We start from the raw sequence: 18,595 nt of genomic DNA, 5'->3' as shown, positions 1-18,595 counted from the left end.
ACATCTCTGCGCCGGGACGAGGGGAAGCGACCACCACTGCCACCGCCGCCGCCGCCACCTCTCTCCCTCACCGTTTACCCTGCTCCGGGTGGCGGCTGAGGCGGCGGCGCCTCTCCCCGGCGCTGCGCCCCACCATCGGTACTACAGCCGCCACGGCGCTCGTCCCCGGGGGACTCTATTTAGGAACGGACCGGGGAAGATGGCGGAGGCCGCGGAGACGGAGGCGGCTGCCGAACCTGCCGGCTTCAAGCTCCCGAGCCGCCCGGTGCCCGCCACGCCACGCTCGGCGGAGGGAGGCGAGCCGGGGCCCAGCCCGTCGCCCCCCGCCCGCCCGGCGGCCGCTCCGGCGGCTCCGCGCTACGAGGAGCCGTCGTGGGGTAGCCGCCCGCCGGCCGGCGCCGGCTACGGGCTGGAGGTGCTGAAGGGCGGCGTGGCGCTGGGCTCGGTGCGGCTGGAGGGCGGCAGCTGGTTCCTGGTGGGGCGGCTGCCCGGCTGCGCCCTGTCCCTGGAGCACCCCTCGGTGTCGCGGCACCACGCCGTGCTGCAGTACCGCGGGGCGGGCGGCTCCACCGACGGCCCCGCTGCCGCCGACGCCGCCGGCTTCTACGTGTACGACCTGGGCAGCACCCACGGCACCTTCCTCAACAAGGCGCGGGTGCCGCCCCGCACCTACTGCCGGGTGCGGGTGGGCCACGCGCTCCGCTTCGGCGGCAGCTCCCGCCTTTTCCTCCTGCAGGTGAGTCGGGGCCCGGGCGCTGCCCCAGGGAGCCCGGGTGGGGTGACTCGTGTGGGAGAGGCTTCCCCGGCTCCCGCTCAGGGATATACCCGGCTACCTCTACATCTCGTCGGCGTCTTGGGAAGGGGCGGGGTGAAAGCCCGTTGGTTTGGATGCTTTGAAAGCAGCCCAGTGCTGTTGTGGTTGTTTTCCTGGGGAAAAGCTGTCAGCTGTTCGGTATCCGCTCTGCGGTGAGGTTTGGGGTTGAAGGATGGAGTGGGGCTGTGAGGTCCCCCCGCCCCGGCGTGCTGGGCAACAGAGAGAATGGGCATGGCAGCTTCTGCCTGGCGTGTGGTGAGAGCGGCGGGCATTCCTCTCCCTCATCAGTGTGCAGTGAGAGCAGAGGGCATTTGTCTCCATCCGTGTGCAACGAGAGCAGAGGGCATTCCTCTCCCTCAGAGTGATGTATCAGGAAGGCCTCTGTGGCAGGATGATGCGTCAGGACAGTAAATGCACTAATGTTTGTTCATGATCAAGGGGAGCTTTTAATAGTAGGAACTTAGAAAGTACTTGGAGCGCCCTACATGCACTTCAGAGGTTTTAGTTGCTTGTTCGTCAAATTCTCTCATGTGGCCCTGCTAAAAAAAATTGTTGCATTCTGCCTTCAAAATACGGTTATATTTAAGATTGATCTCCCTACAAGTACACAGTAATGCTCGTTTCTTCCCCCCACACCTTTAACAAGGATATTAAAACTAATGTGTTTGGGGATGCAAACCATAACAAATGGTCTAATAATTCCACTTTTTGAAGAGCACTATAATGATTTGTTTATGTTATCGTATATAACCTGCATGTGTGTTGAAAATACTTCTGTGTTTTATTTTAAAAAACGCTTCTATAAAGTTATTATTTGCAACAGGGACCCGAAGAGGACCAGGAGTCTGAGTCGGAGCTGACTGTGACACAGCTGAAGGCACTGCGTAAGCAGCAGCAAGCAAAATTAGAAAAGACAATGTTGGGAGAGGACTCTGATGAAGAAGAGGAAAAAGAGGAGAGAAGAAGCGAGAAGAGTCAGAACAGTGATATGAGCTGCTCATGGGGAATGGGTAAGTGATGATGCACAAATCGGCTGATACACCTTGGAAGGTCTTTAAGCCAGTTTTCAGTGAATGCTAGGGTTGCAATTCCAGCTGGACGCCAAGGGTCCTAATCCAGTAGAAGTTCTTGTGTACAAATTAATCCTTTTCCTTTTAAAAAGAAGAGTGCTGTGACAAGGCAAGCTTACAAGACAACTATTCCAGAGCCCCTTTTAAAAGGGAGAAAGTAATTTGCTTACTCCTATAAAAGGCCACGAAACTGAGAGTTAGGTTAATGCTGTGTTTTGTTCCTGTGATGATGTCCACACTTTGGCCTGAGAGGTGAAATCTAATTGCCTGAGACTCATACGTAGTATAGTTGTCTTTAAATTTAAATAGGAAGGCCACATCTTAAAGCTACCTAAATTGTAACTGAGCTTTTTCCGTACAAAATGAGTTGGTTTTTTGAATGCAAATGTATAAGCACATCCCTTGAAAGTGATAAAACTGCCGTGACATTCATCTGCAAAACTGTATCTTATAATGGAATAAGTAATAGCAAAAAAGAAGTAGGGTGGGTTGGTTGGGGTTTTTTTATTGGATGCAGAAATAATATTTAAGATAAGGGAAATAATTTTAGGATGATGTAGCTGATACTTCTTTCAAACTAGCAAAAGTTGAAATATACCGGTGTTCTCTTTCTAACATTTCGCCTTTTTTTTTTTTTTTTGCACTTTGTGTGCCCCCTTCTAGGGGAGGATGCTGAGGAGGATGATGTTGAAGAAAACCCTATTGCTATTGATTTTCAGGATGTACAAGATGCCTTCTATATGAAAGATCCTAGGAAGGCCTTACAGGGCTTTTTTGACAGAGAAGGTACTTTTTTTTTTTTTTTAAATTAATTTTTTTTTCATTAAATTTAATTTTTTCTATTTATCAAAGTGTGACGTTTGTGCTCATGTTTCTGTTTGGGAATTAAAATGCAGGAGCTAAACTCTTCTGTTGTAATGTGGGTAAGGTTTTTTGTTTGGTCGTGTTTGGGGGGGAAGGTTGGTGATGGTTTGGTTTTTTTTGTTTTGGTTTTTAGTATGTGGGGTTTTTTATTATTAAAACTTAGCTCACCATTGTATATCTGAGACCTAGTTACCAATTGCTAAACTGGTAGTTGCAGAAAGCACCTTGTATTCCTCTGGAGTGACACTCAAACTACACCCATGCTTTGAAAAATGCTGAAAAATCCAAACCTGTCAAATTCCAGACTGTTCTGTTTGGAGATGGTTATCATGGTGAGATAGAACTGGAAAGTATAAAACGACAATAATGAATTAGTCTAAACTGTCGATGGTTGCTAGCGAAACTTACAGATGACTCACTTATTTGCTAAAGTGAAAAATTAATCTTCAAGATAAACAATATCTGCGAATCCAGATTGTAAACTGTCGTTACTTCAATGTTGTTTTCTTTAATCCATACAAAAGCAAGACTGTTTTTTCTTTGAACTACGTATTCCTGAACAGGCCACTTAGAGATGCTTTTTTTTGATCTAAAAAAGCCTTGATTGTGAAAAACAACCAAATGAGCATAATACCAACTGAAGATCCCATGGCTTAAAAAAAAAAAAAATTAAAAAAATGAGAGAGAGAAGGCAAATTCAGTCCTTTGATATGTAACAAGGCCATTTTATCTCTTTTGTTTAACCATAATATTCTTCTCTGCTGTAAAGATTATTCCTGCTTATTTCAATTTTGGTTACTACATCAACGTTCTTTTTTCTGTCTAGGAGAAGAGTTAGAATATGAATATGACGATCGTGGGCACAATAGCTGGCTATGCAGGATCAAGTATGTATATCTCCATCACTTTTGTACATAGGAGCTGACTTCATTGAATTCACAAATAAAAGCTGAACTTGTCTTGTCACACTCGGCAAGGAGGCCAGCTGGAATTGGACCTGAGCCCTGATACTGAGACAGAAGTTCAAGGATCAGTGCCTACTTCAATGTCTGCACTCCTTTCTGGGCCGGCAGCATTTGGTTTTCCTTGGAGATGAAAAACAGGAAAGCAAAAGTCTAGGTTCTTTCCATTCCCCTTGTTTTGAGAAATGTGAAATTGAAATAAGAGAGAAGAAACTGCGATGCAGTATCTTTCAATTCCTAATGTGAGAGAGAAAAAAAAAAATAATTCATTCTACTGTGCACCAAATTTCAATTCTTTTATGGTATAAGGCAGGTTTTGATGGGTTCCTGCAAGAGGCCACTGATGTCATCCTTTTATAGGACAGGAGAAGGTGAGGTGGAAATTAAGTCAACAGAATAGGTCTCAAATGGATAGGTACAACATTGCAATGATTGTACTGCTTAAGAAACCTTTGCTTCAGCAGGGAAAATATTTGTTACGAGTGTTGCATGTACGCAAGATACTGGTGCTTAAAATGATTTGGGGATTGATGTTTAACCTTTTAACTTCTTACATTCCCAGTGTAGTGAATAGTGAAACAAAAATGTACTTGCATGCTTTAGGAAATCCATGCTTGTGTTTTGATTGATAGTGTATGAAAATATTTAACCCGCAAAAACAGACTAAAGTGAAATGGAAAGAACAATGCCAATGTGATAAATAAAATATCTGAGTAACATCTGTGAAAAGCTGTTTGTGTCTGAGCTGTTCTCTGATCCTTCAAACTGAACAGGTTGCCTGTGGATGATGCATCAGGGAAGCAGCTGGTGGCAGAGGTTCTCCATTCAGGAAAGAAGAAGGAAGCAATGATACAGTGCGCACTGGAAGCTTGCAGGCTACTCGATGCTCGAGGAGTACTGAGGCAAGAAGCAGGTGAATAACTCGTCAAATGCTGTGATCATTCTAAAAGCCCTAAATTGGGGATCTTAGATTGCTCTCTCGAATTTGTTCTATTGCTCAGTGGTATGCAAATCATTTTGTTTCTTGCCTTCTCCCTTATCTTTCCCAGTATCCCGAAAAAGAAAATCCAAGAACTGGGAAGATGAGGACTTTTATGACAGTGATGATGACACCTTCCTTGATCGAACTGGTGCTGTAGAAAAGAAACGACTGAACAGAATGAAAAAAGCTGGTAAAATAGAAGAAAAACCAGAGACTTATGACTCCCTGGTAAGAAGAGTTATTATGACATGCCAGGCTTATTCTCTCGTATAGGTATTATTGCTAAGAAGGAAAATCAAAAACATCTTTCTGTGTTAGCTTGAACTCTGTAATCATTTCAGGCCTTTAGCTCTCAATTGGCAAAGTTAGAATAAAATAGTAGGTTTTTTTGATTTATGGAAAATATCTATAAATACCTGAAAATATTGCTTACTTCATTCCAGTGGAAGCACGCTACCTTGCTTCTGCCTGCATAGTATTGTGTTCTGCTTTGTGGATCACAGCAGTGGGTGAATGAAATACCAGAGCAGGATACTTTTAAAATAGTTTTAAAGCATCAGAAAATAATTGTAAGCTTTCAAGTGCACAGGGCACATTCCAAAGAAGTATCTCATTCTGCTTCAAAGAATAAGCAGCCTGGACTGACAGGGGTATGACAACTAAAAGCCCTACGCAGAAAATAGGATGTGGGGGAGCAGGGATAGGGAGGGTTTGAGGATCATAGTGGTGGTGTAACTCTGCTGCAGAAGCGTTATACATATTGTTGTGTTTCAGAAAGGACATTATTTGAACAGTATGTGAAAAGACTGATAAGTTATTTAGGAACAGTCTAGACTAGAACTTTTTCAGCCCAGAAACTCCTGGTCAAAGATCAGAAGTAGAAAAATGGAGATAATTTGGTAGGATATTTGACTAACTCTTAAAAGGGGATTTTAAGAAGGTAACAGGATCTTCTAAGCATGTTGTTCTTTCATAGGTCACAAAGCTAAATGAAGCTGAAAATGAGCTTTCTGAGATAACAGAGAAGCTGAAGGCTTCAGGGAAAGGTAAGGCATGAAGTTTATTTGATCGTAGTGCTTTACATAAAGAACAGTAAAGAGATGAAAATGTGTCGTATGGATTTCTGTCTTAAGCACTTTTGGGTTTTAGCATCCACTTTTCACAAAGGGGTAGGAAGATTTGCAGGTCACTAAGGTAGCTGGAGAGAGGATACTTAATGCTTTTCATCCAATAGTTTATGTACTGTGTGTATATTGTCACGTGCTAATGTATGCAGCTTTTTGCAAAGCAAGCAACATCTAAGTTAAGGTAAGGAGGTGAGTGTACAAGCTCCTGGAGCTTAAGAGGGTGAGTGTTATTACTGTTTATCTGCCCATATTAGTGAAACTGACACAATTTGAGGAACGCTTTTTTTCTACTCCTTCCAAAATCCTTCATAAGGGAAGAGCAAACAACTGACAGAAAAGACAGTATCTTTTATTTCACTTCTCTTATTGTAAATGCACCTTAAAAAGGAAAGATGGGAAAAGAGAAGTGTTGACGCTTAGCCCATGTGTTCGGTGAACCTGCTAGCTTATGAGGGTGCCATTCAGGTTCTGGGATTATGCCTTTGTGTACGAAGCCTTTCCAAAGCGCTGATTGTATCTGGCGGTGAGTTAGATTTGAAAGCATGCTATACAAATAGCTGCATTTTGCTTTCTGTTACTGCTGATGTCTTGTGGAATAAAAGGAAGGCATGAAGGAAATGTGTTTAGGCTGGTTCTTCATACCTTTTTATCAGAGTTGGCATTAATAAAGGTTGCAATGTCAGTTTGTCAGAAGAGTTTCTCTCCAAGAAGCCTAGCAGCAATCTGACAGCAGGGCGCTCTTTTGTGCATTATATGGGTATGTTTCTTTCTAGTTATTCAGTTCAACATCAAAACTCATTTGTATCAACGTTTTTGTTGGTGATTGATAATACCAGATCACTGTTCAGAAAACAGTACTGTTCCACTGAGCATTCTAACTGATGGGTCAGTTTAGTGTGTTTGAAGGAATCATTTTCAGCATGACTGTACTGATAAGTAGTTAACAATTGACTAGCAGGAGAAGCTAATGCTTTATATTGTCCAAGACATGTAATTCCAAGCTTTTATATGTTATGATGTGTTTGTTTCTGCTGGTACTGTTTCTCAACAAGACTGTTAAATCATATTGTAGTAGAGGCTGGGAGAAGGAAGAATCAGTTCATTTATAGACTCCTACTAACAGCATATAATTCTGATATAGTTATCGTGGTTTGGTAAATTGTAACTGGTTACACAGTTTAGAGCCTTAGAAAAATTGCAGTCTCAGCACTTATTGCAATACAGAGTAATTCTCTATTGGGTGTGAATTTCCTAGAACTAGGGCAGGCTAAAACATAGCAAAGATTGCATCATCAGTTACTTTGTGTGTTTGTGTTCTAGATACTTGTCTTTTCTCTGATTTCTTTGGATGCTTCAGGTTCATCACAGGTGTTGAGTACAAGTGTAAGTCAGGAGCATGCATATTGATCGTGGGTGGTTCTTACCACTGTCATGAGCTGTCTGGCAAAGCTGCTGCATGACGTACAGTTCTGAAACCTTAACGCGCTTTAGCTTGCTCTAAAGGATTATTTGTAGCCTAAGGGCAAGAGTGTAGAGACACCAAAGAGTGAATGACAGGCTAAATTTCAACACCTTTTACTAAGCACTCGGAGAAATTAAGTGGTTGTCTAAAGGATCGCAGCAGAAGTTCACAAATTCTTCTCTGGAGTTCTTCAGAACTAACTACTGATGGACTAACTTGGTATCTCTCATTCACTGATGCAGCTGACTGAAAATCAAGTACATCAGTCTCATCTTTGGTCGCCTGTTCAGAAGAAAATTATCAATAAGTTGATAGTGCAGCAAATAGCCCTATAGCTTTTTTCACTGAAATATAACGCCGTGATTGATTCACCTCCTAGCAATGTCAAATTTTATTTCAATAGTGTAGAAAACTGCTGCAACAGATACCAAATGCTGACAGTAACCCTGTAAGCTGAACTACCTGGTCTTAGGCACTGTGGGTAGAATCAAGCAGAGAGTCCTATTTGCAAGAAGGGTAATCTGACTTGCTAAAAATCACTCACTGACTGAAGCACTCTTACACTGCTCTGCAGCTAAAGAAGCGAGCTGTGGAACTGTACCTTTAATTGTTCTGAATTATCTGTCTAGACACTAAACCTGATCTTTGAAATTTGGTGTTTAAATCAAATTATCATTCTGCTTAGGTCCTGCCTGCTATGAGTTTCAGACTCTTTGTTATCGGTACCTTTTCATTGATGGTTTTTGTCTCAGCTCATACAAATAGTTAAGAGGAAAAAGAAATGTATTTCTATCTGAATTTCTTTTATGACGTGTTTTGTCACCATTTCTATTTGTGTGGACGTGGATGCTACAACTGTTTCTTTTGCAGCCTTTTAATTCTGTATATCTTTGAACAGTTACCATTATGGCTTTCATATATTTGCAAATTGTAAACTGTTTTGTTCTAGATAAGTAATATTCTTTTCAGTTGAGTCCACTTGAGTCTTACCAGACTTTTTTCCAAATATCTAAGTCACGTAAAACTGCTTGAATATGGACTCTTAACAATAACTTATATTATTTCATTTGTACACATTTAAAATTTCAAGTGCTGCTTAATTAGCTGAAGCTGAACTGAAAATAACTCATTGATCACATAATTATTCCTGTGCATTTATACATAAATGCTTATAATGCAGCAAATAAATACCGGATTTTTCACTTTTTGTATATTAAAAGGCATAAGGTTCCCTGTCAACAGGCTTGCTAAAATTCTAGCAACTACATTTCTCTTTGTATGCCTCCAAGTTATTTCTGAACACAACACAAAAACTTCTGAAGCATTGTTCAAGACCAAGAAAGGAGTTTTCCTGGGGTTTTTTGTTTGGTTTTCTGAAATCCGCGTGTTAGAATTCTGTATTTAGTTTACTTGGTCATTAGAGCTTGACTTTTTCCTCCTTAGTTTTATTTTAATTAGTCAAATGTGCATAGAATAATTAATATTTGAAATCAGGTGGAGGAGAAGGACTGTTACTACTCTTTTTCAAGTACAGAGCAGTGTTTTCTTGTTAGAAAATGCAGTCAAAACAAAGGTAAATTTTGTGTGATTGGCTTAACGTATGAAACTATTCTTATCTGCACTCAGTCATCCAGGAGACAGCATTGTGTTGATTCATTTCTAGCTTTGCAAATGTTATTACATAAATGTTCCAGGAAAGCTAAAATGGCATTCCCCATGCAGTGGTGTGGGATTCTTTGTAGCTGTGTTTATTTCAGTCTGTGACTACAAAAAAAAACAAACCCCTTAACCCATTATTTTAGGGACAGCAGTGAAAAGTGAGATGGACAACCTAGAGCAGAGACGCTAACTTGTAAAGAAACATTCCATTTTAAGAGAGGTTTTGTTATCTTAGTGGATTAAGGTTTACTATTGGGCTTTTGTTAGGAGAAATGGTTTTATCTTTCCAGGGTTAACAACCTCCATTACTTCAGCGTTCAACAGCAACTTGCGGAAAGGCTAGTTGTTGCTATATACTTTATTCTCTAAAGGCAGGATTTGAGGGGTACAACTCTCATCTCTCCACCTCTAACAATATGTCTCTTCCCTTCATCTTGCATAGTCCAGTCACAGCCAGCAGCTCAAGATTCCTTGGACGAATTCATGACCGAAATAAAATCAGGATGCACCTTAGACAGCGTGGCACGAAAGAAGCTTCACTTGCGGTCCTTTGAACTGAAGAAAGAGCAACAGAGACTGAAAGGGTTAATAAAGCTTGTCAAGCCTGCAGAACTGCCAGAGCTGAAGCCCCAGTAAGTCTTGGCTAAAGTGTAAAATGATTGCTTTTACTGTTGTTATTGTCCATGGGCACTGTGTAAGCCCAGTAAGTAGACAGTTTTCCAAACACAAAAGCAGGTCGGTCTTCCAAACTGCCTGGCTCATCTCTTTAAAGAGCCGCTGTGCCTTTTGGCCCTTGCTGCATCGATGGTCGAGGCAGACGCCCCACAACAGTGGAGTAAGAGTAAGATAAGCCCACACAGGGGACAAGGGATTGAAGCATGGTGTCAGCTTCGTTTTGTTTTGGGTTTGTTTTTTGGTTGGTGTTTGTTTTTTTTTTTCCAACCTGCATCCCAAAGGAACTGAAAAATTTTATGGTTATTATGTAGAACGTGGAAACCACTTTCACTCCACAGAATGTACCTGGAAGTCAAGTGTAGTGGCTGTTCAACTTCCGCCTGGCAACACTGCTGCAATTCAAGTGGGCGTGTGCTGGGTTCATCAGCTAGTGGCAGCTTGATTATAGAGGTTTAATTACTTAATTAATTTACTTAAATTGAGGTTTGGCTTCCAAGTGTGTTTATATGTGTGTGTATATATATATATACACGTACATGTATATACATATGTAGGTATGTGTGTGCAATTGAATTTGAGGGAATCTGTCTGATAGAGATATTTTTTTTCTTACTTTTTTTTTTTTTAATTCCTGTATGGCAAGTGTGAATCCTACAGCATGTGTGTAGGACAGAGGAGTCACCTCCTGCAGCTTCCTCCTTGGGTGCTCCAAGTGAGAGGGAAATAAATGGATTTTTAGATACCTACTTCTAGTTTGCAGATTTTTTTGCATTTGTAAATACAATACATTTCATACTTTATGCATTATTTTCCTTTGTATCTAATTTTTATTAGGAGTGGGAGTTACAGCCTGGAAGCAGAGAGCAAGCCTAAAAAGGTTACCCTGCCTCTCTTTGGTGCAATGAAAGGGGGGAGCAAATTCAAGCTGAAAACTGGAAGCCTAGGGGTAAGTTGGACTCCTAAGTACTGCGAGTCAGAGGCTATTTCTCACACACCTTCTCAGGCTATGGAGACTGTCGGTGGCAACTGTGTCTTCTGACACGTATGGAAACAGCACAGAGGCACAAGCCTGCGGCAGCGGAAGGTGCACAGGGCAGCAGGCAGCGGCTGTCCCCCACCGTTTGCTGTCAGGAGTTGCCATTCTGTGGCCTTCTACAGTCATCCTGCAGACATTTTTCCTTAAAACGTAACTACTCTTCATCCTGAGAGCATTTCCTTACTAGCTGTCTCTATGACAGCAATATGTGTTCTTTCTCCTGTAATGCATATCTGTGACATCTACTTCCATATTATCTTAGCACTGATGCACAAGTCTTTCTCCTGCAGAAGTTGCCTGTTAAGCGTCCAGAGATCCCTGAAAGCTTGTTGAAAATGAAAGATGATGGACCAGAGGAGGAGGAAGAGGAAGAAGAGGAAGAAATGGAGCAGGAGCAAGAAGCAGATGCAATAAACAGCAGAGCATCAAACCTAGAAATGAAAATGACAACAGAGGAAGAAACAGGAAAAGAAACTAAGGATGCTGATGGTTCTCCTTGCAATAACAAGAATGAAGAATCCCTTCAGGATGGTAAACCATTGGTTTTGATTTTTCCAGTAATGAAGCAGAGTCTGTTACCGCTGAATTTTTCAGAACTATGTGAATCTCCCAAGGTTTGAGTCAGAGGTTCTACAGCAGATTTCTTTTCCATAGATTTTTGCCATGAGCCCAGAGTCTGTGTGCAAACAGATGAGTTTCACGTGGTTCTGGCTGAAACTGTGCTTGGCGGTCAGTTTTTTGTGCTTTTGGTAGAAACATCCTGGACTCAAGAAAGGTCCTATTTTGATAAGCCCTGCTTTTATTCGATTGAGTGTCCATATGATAAAAAATACAATATATTGTTGGCAGGGAAGGTGACTTAATGTCTGTGTAAAGCTTCAGAGCAGTTTGTAAGGAGGAAAAATAATCTTAAAAGTGGTAATGGAGGGGTATCTTCCTTGTAGCTGTGTGGTATCTCAAGTCATAGAATAGTTTGGGTTGCGGGGATCCATCCTTTTTCTATATCGACTTGATGCATTTGAAAACTCAGTAATGATGTTTCTCAGTAAATGATCTATTTGATGACAGAAACCAAATTCTAACTTCTTGTCTTAATGCTGGACAGGTTGCGCTTGAAAAGTATGTTTTAACTGGTCACAATTTTTTCTTTAATATTGTATTGTGATGGACTTGGTGGGTGAAATAGTTTGGAGGGCTTTTAAGAGACTCTTCCCAAGACAAATGTAGCCAAGAGTTCCCTTTTGTACTTCGTCTCAGGGATGGTAGTGCTCGACTCATCACAGTTACTGCAGAGTGCTCACCTAGTGCTTTTTTTATTTTTTTTTTTTTTTCCCAGGGGCTCATTTTCAGCCTGAGCCAAAGATACTAAGGAATAAATCTCATTTGGGACCCTCACAAGAGAAATCTCAAGGTGAGCCGTACAATTTAGACTCTATTGTACAGAAGCATGTGGGTTTAGAAACTGTCTAAAGGAGCTAGTGTTGTAGAAGGAAACTTAAGCCTAATCTAGAGTTTAAAGTAAGAATCTAGAATTCAAATGAAGTATTGGGTTTTGCTTGGGAAGTGGTAAGTGTATGGTGAAGACAGGTCACTTCAACTACATTAACTGCTTTGGGATCCTTTGCTTATTTTTTTTTTTTTTAAAATAGCCTGAGAAGAGAAAAAAAAATATTTTAATTTAGGAGCCTAAACATAATGCTTTTTCCCCCCCTTATTTTCTTGCCATAGCACTTAACACGACAGGAGGACAGAACTTTCCTTTTATAAAGTGACAAATACTACATAACATTAGCGAATAGCCTGTTAATGACCCAGATGACGCCTCTATGTGTGCACAAAAAAAATAGTCATATTCTCAAAGTGAAGACTGTTTCATGTACTGAATATTTGGAGGAGATCTGCATAAATTTTCTGTTTTTTCATAACTCAGACTCATAAAGATATGTCATCCTGTCCTCATCTCATCCATAGATGTAATCCACAATAATCTCACTATTTCACAGATTAAATGGCAGAAAAACCAGGCATACTTCTATCTTTCTGTCTTCCTCTCGTCTATGGTACTGTGAAATTACTTTTTAAAAAAAAAAAATTTAAAAAAAAAGCATGTTGGTCCTGCGCATTTCCTAGTGTTTCCTTTCAAATCAGTCCCTGCAGTGATTACATGTAGATCATGTCTTTTTAGAAAATAAATATCTGCCATTAACTAAAAGTGTGTTACAGAATCCCAAATGCAGGACCTTATTAAACTGCGTTCAGGTATTAAACATGAGTTATTTATGAAAAACAAAAATACGTTCAGCAGTCTTAAGTATGAATTTTGTTGCGGTGAGCTGTCTTTTGGACAGATTTCTTTTTGGATGTATCCATTTTTATGTGAACTTCCCATGAGCTTATTTCTGATAGAACTGATCGTTCCTGATGTGTCATAAAACAAATCTTCTTTCTTGCCAGCATCTGCGGCAGTGTGTAAGGAAGCTGAAGAGGCATCTGAGAAACTTAAGAAAAACAGTAGCTCAAGCAAGGTCAGTTATGATACCATGACTCCTGTAGCTTAAGAGTTTCAAGCAATGATTTAGTAGTCTCTTTATTAGTGAAATAGTAACAATTTGATTGAGTATGACTTGGTGATAGTAGTGCTCTTCTGCTGACTAAGACCCAAATGTAGAATCACACCCTAGCATTGAACACCGATTTTGGAGTCTCCAATAAGAAGGTAAAGCACAGCATGTCAAGCATGATAGAGGCTCTCAAGTCAATCACAAATTTATTTTTTCATCTTTTCACTTGGCAATTAGCAGAGAATGCTTCTTCTGAATCACAAGTGTTGTAGAACATAGGTGCTCTCTGGGCTTTAGGAACGGCATTGCAAAACTTTCCTTGGAGAGTGGCTTGGCAAGTGTGTATTGGCTGATGCAGAACATGCTGGACTAGAATTGTAGCTGGTCTGTGTTGCCATTACCAAACCTCGTCCTTCCCTGTAGATGTGGAAATAGAGAAGTCTAAGAGATGTAAGAGTGTCTTGCAACCCAATTTTTACTGAATTTGAGTAAATGTATGAGACAACGTTGCTCCTATGCATAAGCCTTGCTCATTTTGGGACGCAGGCAATTGTTCCCTTCCTGGAGCTGGGAGGGAACTTCTGTGACAGCATGCTTTTAGCCTGATGATTATTATGAGGCTCTTCCCTTTGGAGTGCATCCCACCCTTCTGCTGACTGCCATCAAAGAAGATTACTGTGCTTGGTGGGCCATGAGTTCTGACCGTTATGACAATTTCTTTGTGGTGGCCATCTAATTTTAGTCCTGCACCACTTAAAGAAACTTAACTCCCTGCGCCCTGTGTGTGCTAATTGCCACCTTGTTCGTCCTGCCAAAGGAACCAAGGACTGGGTAGGCACAGCCTTTGGAATTGTCATTTGTTGCTAGCCTATAAAGCATGTTGATAAAGAAAGCAAGAGTATATTTATAGTGTTAAAGCCCAAGTTATACCATTTACCACATGAATATGGGAGAAGGAGGCAGCTTCTCATGCTGAAGCAGTCAAGGCAGCACCTCTCGTCAGCACAGAGCTCACTCTAACACTGAGCATTCTCCAAATACCAGATGGCTTAGCTGTATTCTCTTTCCCATCACAAATCACTTTTTCCATATGCTGTCTCTGCCTTTGGGCTCAGATCTTGCATGGAAAATATCAAGCAGAAGTCAGCTTTGGGATTATTTTTTTTTTTTCCCTCTGTTAATATTTAAGGAATAACTTTGAATCATGTAAAACTGGAAAAACAATTTTAAAGTGACTTTTCACAAGCCATATTTAAAAAACGTTCAACTCTGTAGTCTAATGTTTTGGAAAACATTAGTCTTCTAAAAGAACTGGTTTAGAGCTTAAGTTGGGGAAGGAAAGATTTTGAGGGAATGAAAAATTGCTCCAACTGCATAACTTAAGACTGTGTCATGATACTACAGAGTAAGGCAAATCAGTGCTGAGTAACTTGGCCACATTTTGAGCTCTTAAGTCTTGCACTCGACAGTTGTATGACTTTTTTTCTTTTGATAGCTACCTGCAGTTGTTGAAAACAAAAGTTGTTGAGAAAATGATGCTGATGTGGCAAAACTTAAAAATCTAGGACCAAAAAGACAGCACTGTGTCAATATTTGAATTGCAAGTGACATGTTTCAGTTTACTTTAAACATTTCAGTGATGCCAGTGTGATGTGAAAAAAATGTGGTTTCTTTTCTTTTGAAAAACTGTTACCCTTCTATAACAGCTGAACTTTCATATACTCAAATTTGAAAGTCATCTTAAAGCCAAAGTTTTCAGTGGGATTGCGCATTCAAATCAGTAAAGCACTCTTGAAAATCCTACTCCAAAGCTTTTCCCTGCATAAAGAAATTCTGTGTCAAATGATACTACCAAACAGTAGCGTGACAAGGCTAAACTGTCCAGAAGTGGACAGTTGGCAATGGTCCTGTTTTGATGGGGAGATTGGACTGGATGACCTCCAGAGGTCCCATCTAACCAGCATTTCTATTGTTCTGTGACTCTATTGGAAATAAACTGGATCTGTTTGAGGGTTTGATATTTCTTCTTTCCTCTGTATTATTGATTTCACCCCTGACTCTTGTCAAAATAACCCTCACCTTTTAGTATTTGAGGATGAATTAATGAGAGATTTAGTGGCTGTAACACGTTGCTGGAGGGGTGCGGCACCTTAAAAATCTCTTCTCTTTTTGCAGGGCCAACAAACTTTTTTTTCCTCACAGTACCCAGATGATGACCCAGACTACTGCATATGGATTCCTCCTGCAGGTATCAACCGCTTCCTCAGCATTTTTAGTCTTGTAACTCAAGAATCTATCTAATAAGTGGTCAGGGTGTCTTTGTAACTTCCTGAGAAAAAAGTAATTCAGGAATACTTTACCCAGAACCTGATGTTTTCCAGCGTGTTATGCCCCATATTTGTTGTATTGCCATGCAGGTATCGCTGTGAAATACAGGCCATATCTGTAGCATCTTCATCTCAATGGGCAGATACACCTGAAGTTTGTTTTTCAATTTTGTAACACCCGAGAGAGCTAACTCCGTTCACATATGGTGATACAGTGATCTAGCTGAAAGACAAGCTCAAGCCTTCACGAGGGATAAATGCTCCAGCAATCTTAGTGTTCTCAGTTTTCATAGAAGTCTCTGAAATCTGAAAATCTTCACTGCAGATTTTTGCAAAAATCATTGGAATACAAACTTTGGGTCATGTGTTCTGGAGAGAAGTCTTGGTAACGCATTGGTGAAGGCACGCATCCAATATATGTTAAAGTTGAACACACTTTTTACTTTAGTTCCAGACTGTTTTTACCTAAGTGAGGTTATTCTCAAACAGTGTAATGAATTTTAAGTTTCTCTAAAATGGGAAATTCATTTTCATGCATTGAGGTTTTTATAGTAAGTTCAAAGCTTAGCTTTCATTTGGTAGATTCATTACTCTAATTTTTATAAGGCTGTTGCAGGCTTGTAATACAGATAGGCTCCAAAGGGAAGAAGAAAAATGAGAATAAATTTTACTGAAGAAACCTATAATCTGGTGAATCATCCTTCAATGAAAAGACTGCACTTCTCTGACATATGAATCCACTGGAACAAAATACCTGATTCAGTAACTGGGAGGTCTGATCTGGGATCGCCAAGTGAAGCTGTGTCTATAAGAGGGAGCTCCTTTGTCTGTCTCTGCCTGCTAATAATCAGACTCCTCTTCTGTCTAAGCTGGCATAATGAGGACTCCGGGGGGGTGGGAAGAGTGGGGGGAAAAAAAAAACACAAAACCAGAAATATATATGATGTAATATTGACGCTATTAGTAAGGTTAAGAGGAATTATAAGTACAAATCAAAAGACTACTTGAATTGTAATATCCAGTCTGACTTATCCTCTCTGTGTTTGTCGTACTGGTGCTGCTTAGAGACTATTTCTTACTTGGGTACAAATTTATCTTGGATGAGGGGGGAAAAAAAATAATGCAACTCTTCCTCTTTGTCCATTAGGTCAAAGCGGCGATGGCAAGACTCATCTCAATGAAAAATATGGCTACTAAGCTTCAAGCGCCCCAGAGTACATCTGCGGTTTGAAGGACTGCTCTATTTTGGACTCTTTCACCACACATTAAGTGAGGGATAAAAGAGTTGGCTTTTCAGCCACTGTTCCAAATTCAAGGGCATCAGCGGGCACTCTGGCTGTTACCTCTCCTTGTGAGTCCTGATTGTCTGCCAGATAGTAAAAGCCCACACATTCTTCTGTCTCTTCTTCAACTTTTAGCTTTGTCCTTTTTATTTTGGTGTAAAACTGTAGGCTTATTTTTCCTTTTGTAAATAAAAATATACAAAAAAGTATAAAAAAAAATACACCTCTGTATACTTACAGGCTTGATAAAATTTATTCATGTTGGTTTTACACAATTAAAATGAGAAACACTCCTGGTTTGCTTCTGTGACTGCTGCTTGAAAATACTGTCATGGTAAACAAAACCTGAACTGTGAGGGTTTTTTTTCTTTCCTGTGAAAAAAACCTTCCGTTTTGAAAAGAAAACTGGTTTTGCTCCTCCCTCGGGCAGTTGCTGGAATACGAGGTATGGAGTGGACTGGAAAGGGTAAGCTGTTGGCATCCCATCAATGATCACTTAGCCATCCCCCAAGTAGGTTCACACGTGATACTCGCAGCCATGCACCACATGGCAGATTTGAATATTTTCCTTTTTGGCCAGGTATATACGTCATTGGTCAAATATCTCTTTCTCCTCCAATGATAGCCATAAACCAGTGTGTGGACATGCAAGTAAAGGCCACCATATTATACAGATGGGGATCTACACATCTACACGGTGATAAACCTTCACCTTTTCATCGCTTTCTTTCTCACATACTGTGTGAGAGACCATCGCCATAATCTTATTTCTGTACGAACTGCAGGCCTCCCTCCAAATGTGCACATCTTGCTGGCAACAGTAACGCAGTTCTTACTGGAAATCAAAGATCTCCTGATGGTCTGTGTACATGTCAAGAATGGCTTTTTTTTTCCTTAAGCACCACACTGTCCACCCTTTGTGGAAGAGGGCCTACATAACTCTGATTTTCAACAGTGTTGAAAAAAATGGAGGAAATAACATTGGCAGACCTCAATACCCAACACTTACGGAAGACTGCTTAGTTTCATGGGTAAAAACTTTAAAAGAGTCTATGAAAATGAAAACTCTAGTTGCATATCAGTTTAGCACCCTGGGTGATTAATTACACACCCCGTTTTTCTTTCAGCAGCTGGCTGACAGGGTCCTGCATACCCCGCTCCCAACAGCTTTTACTGTAGCTGGGTGGAAAGTCTGATCATGTCTTAGCTCTCTCTGACTTTGTACTGGCCCAGTCTGAAATTTTTTTCTGAATTCATAATGCTTAAATTAACAGTAGAGGACTCTAGTTGAAGCTGTGCGTGCAGACAGCTTCGAGACTGAGCTAAGAAAATTCACCAGGATCGAACATCTGGCGTTAAGTCATCAGAAACTTTCTCCACGCCCCAAAAAAGTGCTTGGTGAGCCTCATGCTGCAATACCTCATTCAAATTAACAAACCTGTGCTTTTCCCCGTACTGCCTAGCCCTGAACCTCTGGACAGGCCTTTTCCTCCGCCGTGCGCGCTCTGTGGAAGCCACGGTTTGGGCTGATGTCCTCTCCACCACCCCCCTTACATTTGAGGGTGGGGGTAAAGACAGACTTTCAAATACACTTGGGAGGACAGCAGCTTCCACCATAAGCGGTCTAACAGGACGCCCTCGACTGCATGATGCATTTTCTGCCTCTTCTTTGCTGCATTCACCAATGGATAAGAAAACATGTGGCAAAGGCCACATCTCAGGTGTAACTGTAAGGTCCCCCACCACCATGGGCAAATTGAGCTCATCCCACCA

At 41.1% G+C, this 18,595-nt stretch overlaps 1 protein-coding gene across 1 annotated transcript; it reads left to right on the top strand.

Annotated features, from left to right (window-relative positions):
* The first annotated feature begins 5 nt into the window (after positions 1 to 5).
* SLC4A1AP (solute carrier family 4 member 1 adaptor protein) lies at positions 6 to 17,115 on the top strand. The gene is made up of 14 exons (XM_074579684.1): positions 6 to 736; positions 1,638 to 1,824; positions 2,548 to 2,670; positions 3,575 to 3,635; positions 4,484 to 4,623; positions 4,760 to 4,920; positions 5,669 to 5,738; positions 9,383 to 9,572; positions 10,450 to 10,561; positions 10,942 to 11,182; positions 11,988 to 12,062; positions 13,106 to 13,176; positions 15,388 to 15,460; positions 16,687 to 17,115. Exons 1-14 carry the CDS (start codon positions 200 to 202, stop codon positions 16,734 to 16,736), a joined length of 2,091 nt encoding a protein of 696 aa, XP_074435785.1. The 5' UTR covers positions 6 to 199; the 3' UTR covers positions 16,737 to 17,115.
* Positions 17,116 to 18,595: the final 1,480 nt, after the last annotated feature.

The sequence above is a fragment of the Larus michahellis genome, chromosome 3 (genome assembly GCF_964199755.1).
Source record: "Larus michahellis chromosome 3, bLarMic1.1, whole genome shotgun sequence".
Lineage (NCBI taxonomy): Eukaryota > Metazoa > Chordata > Aves > Charadriiformes > Laridae > Larus > Larus michahellis.
Note: the sequence above shows the minus strand (reverse complement) of the source record. Positions and strands in the feature narration are given on the sequence as shown.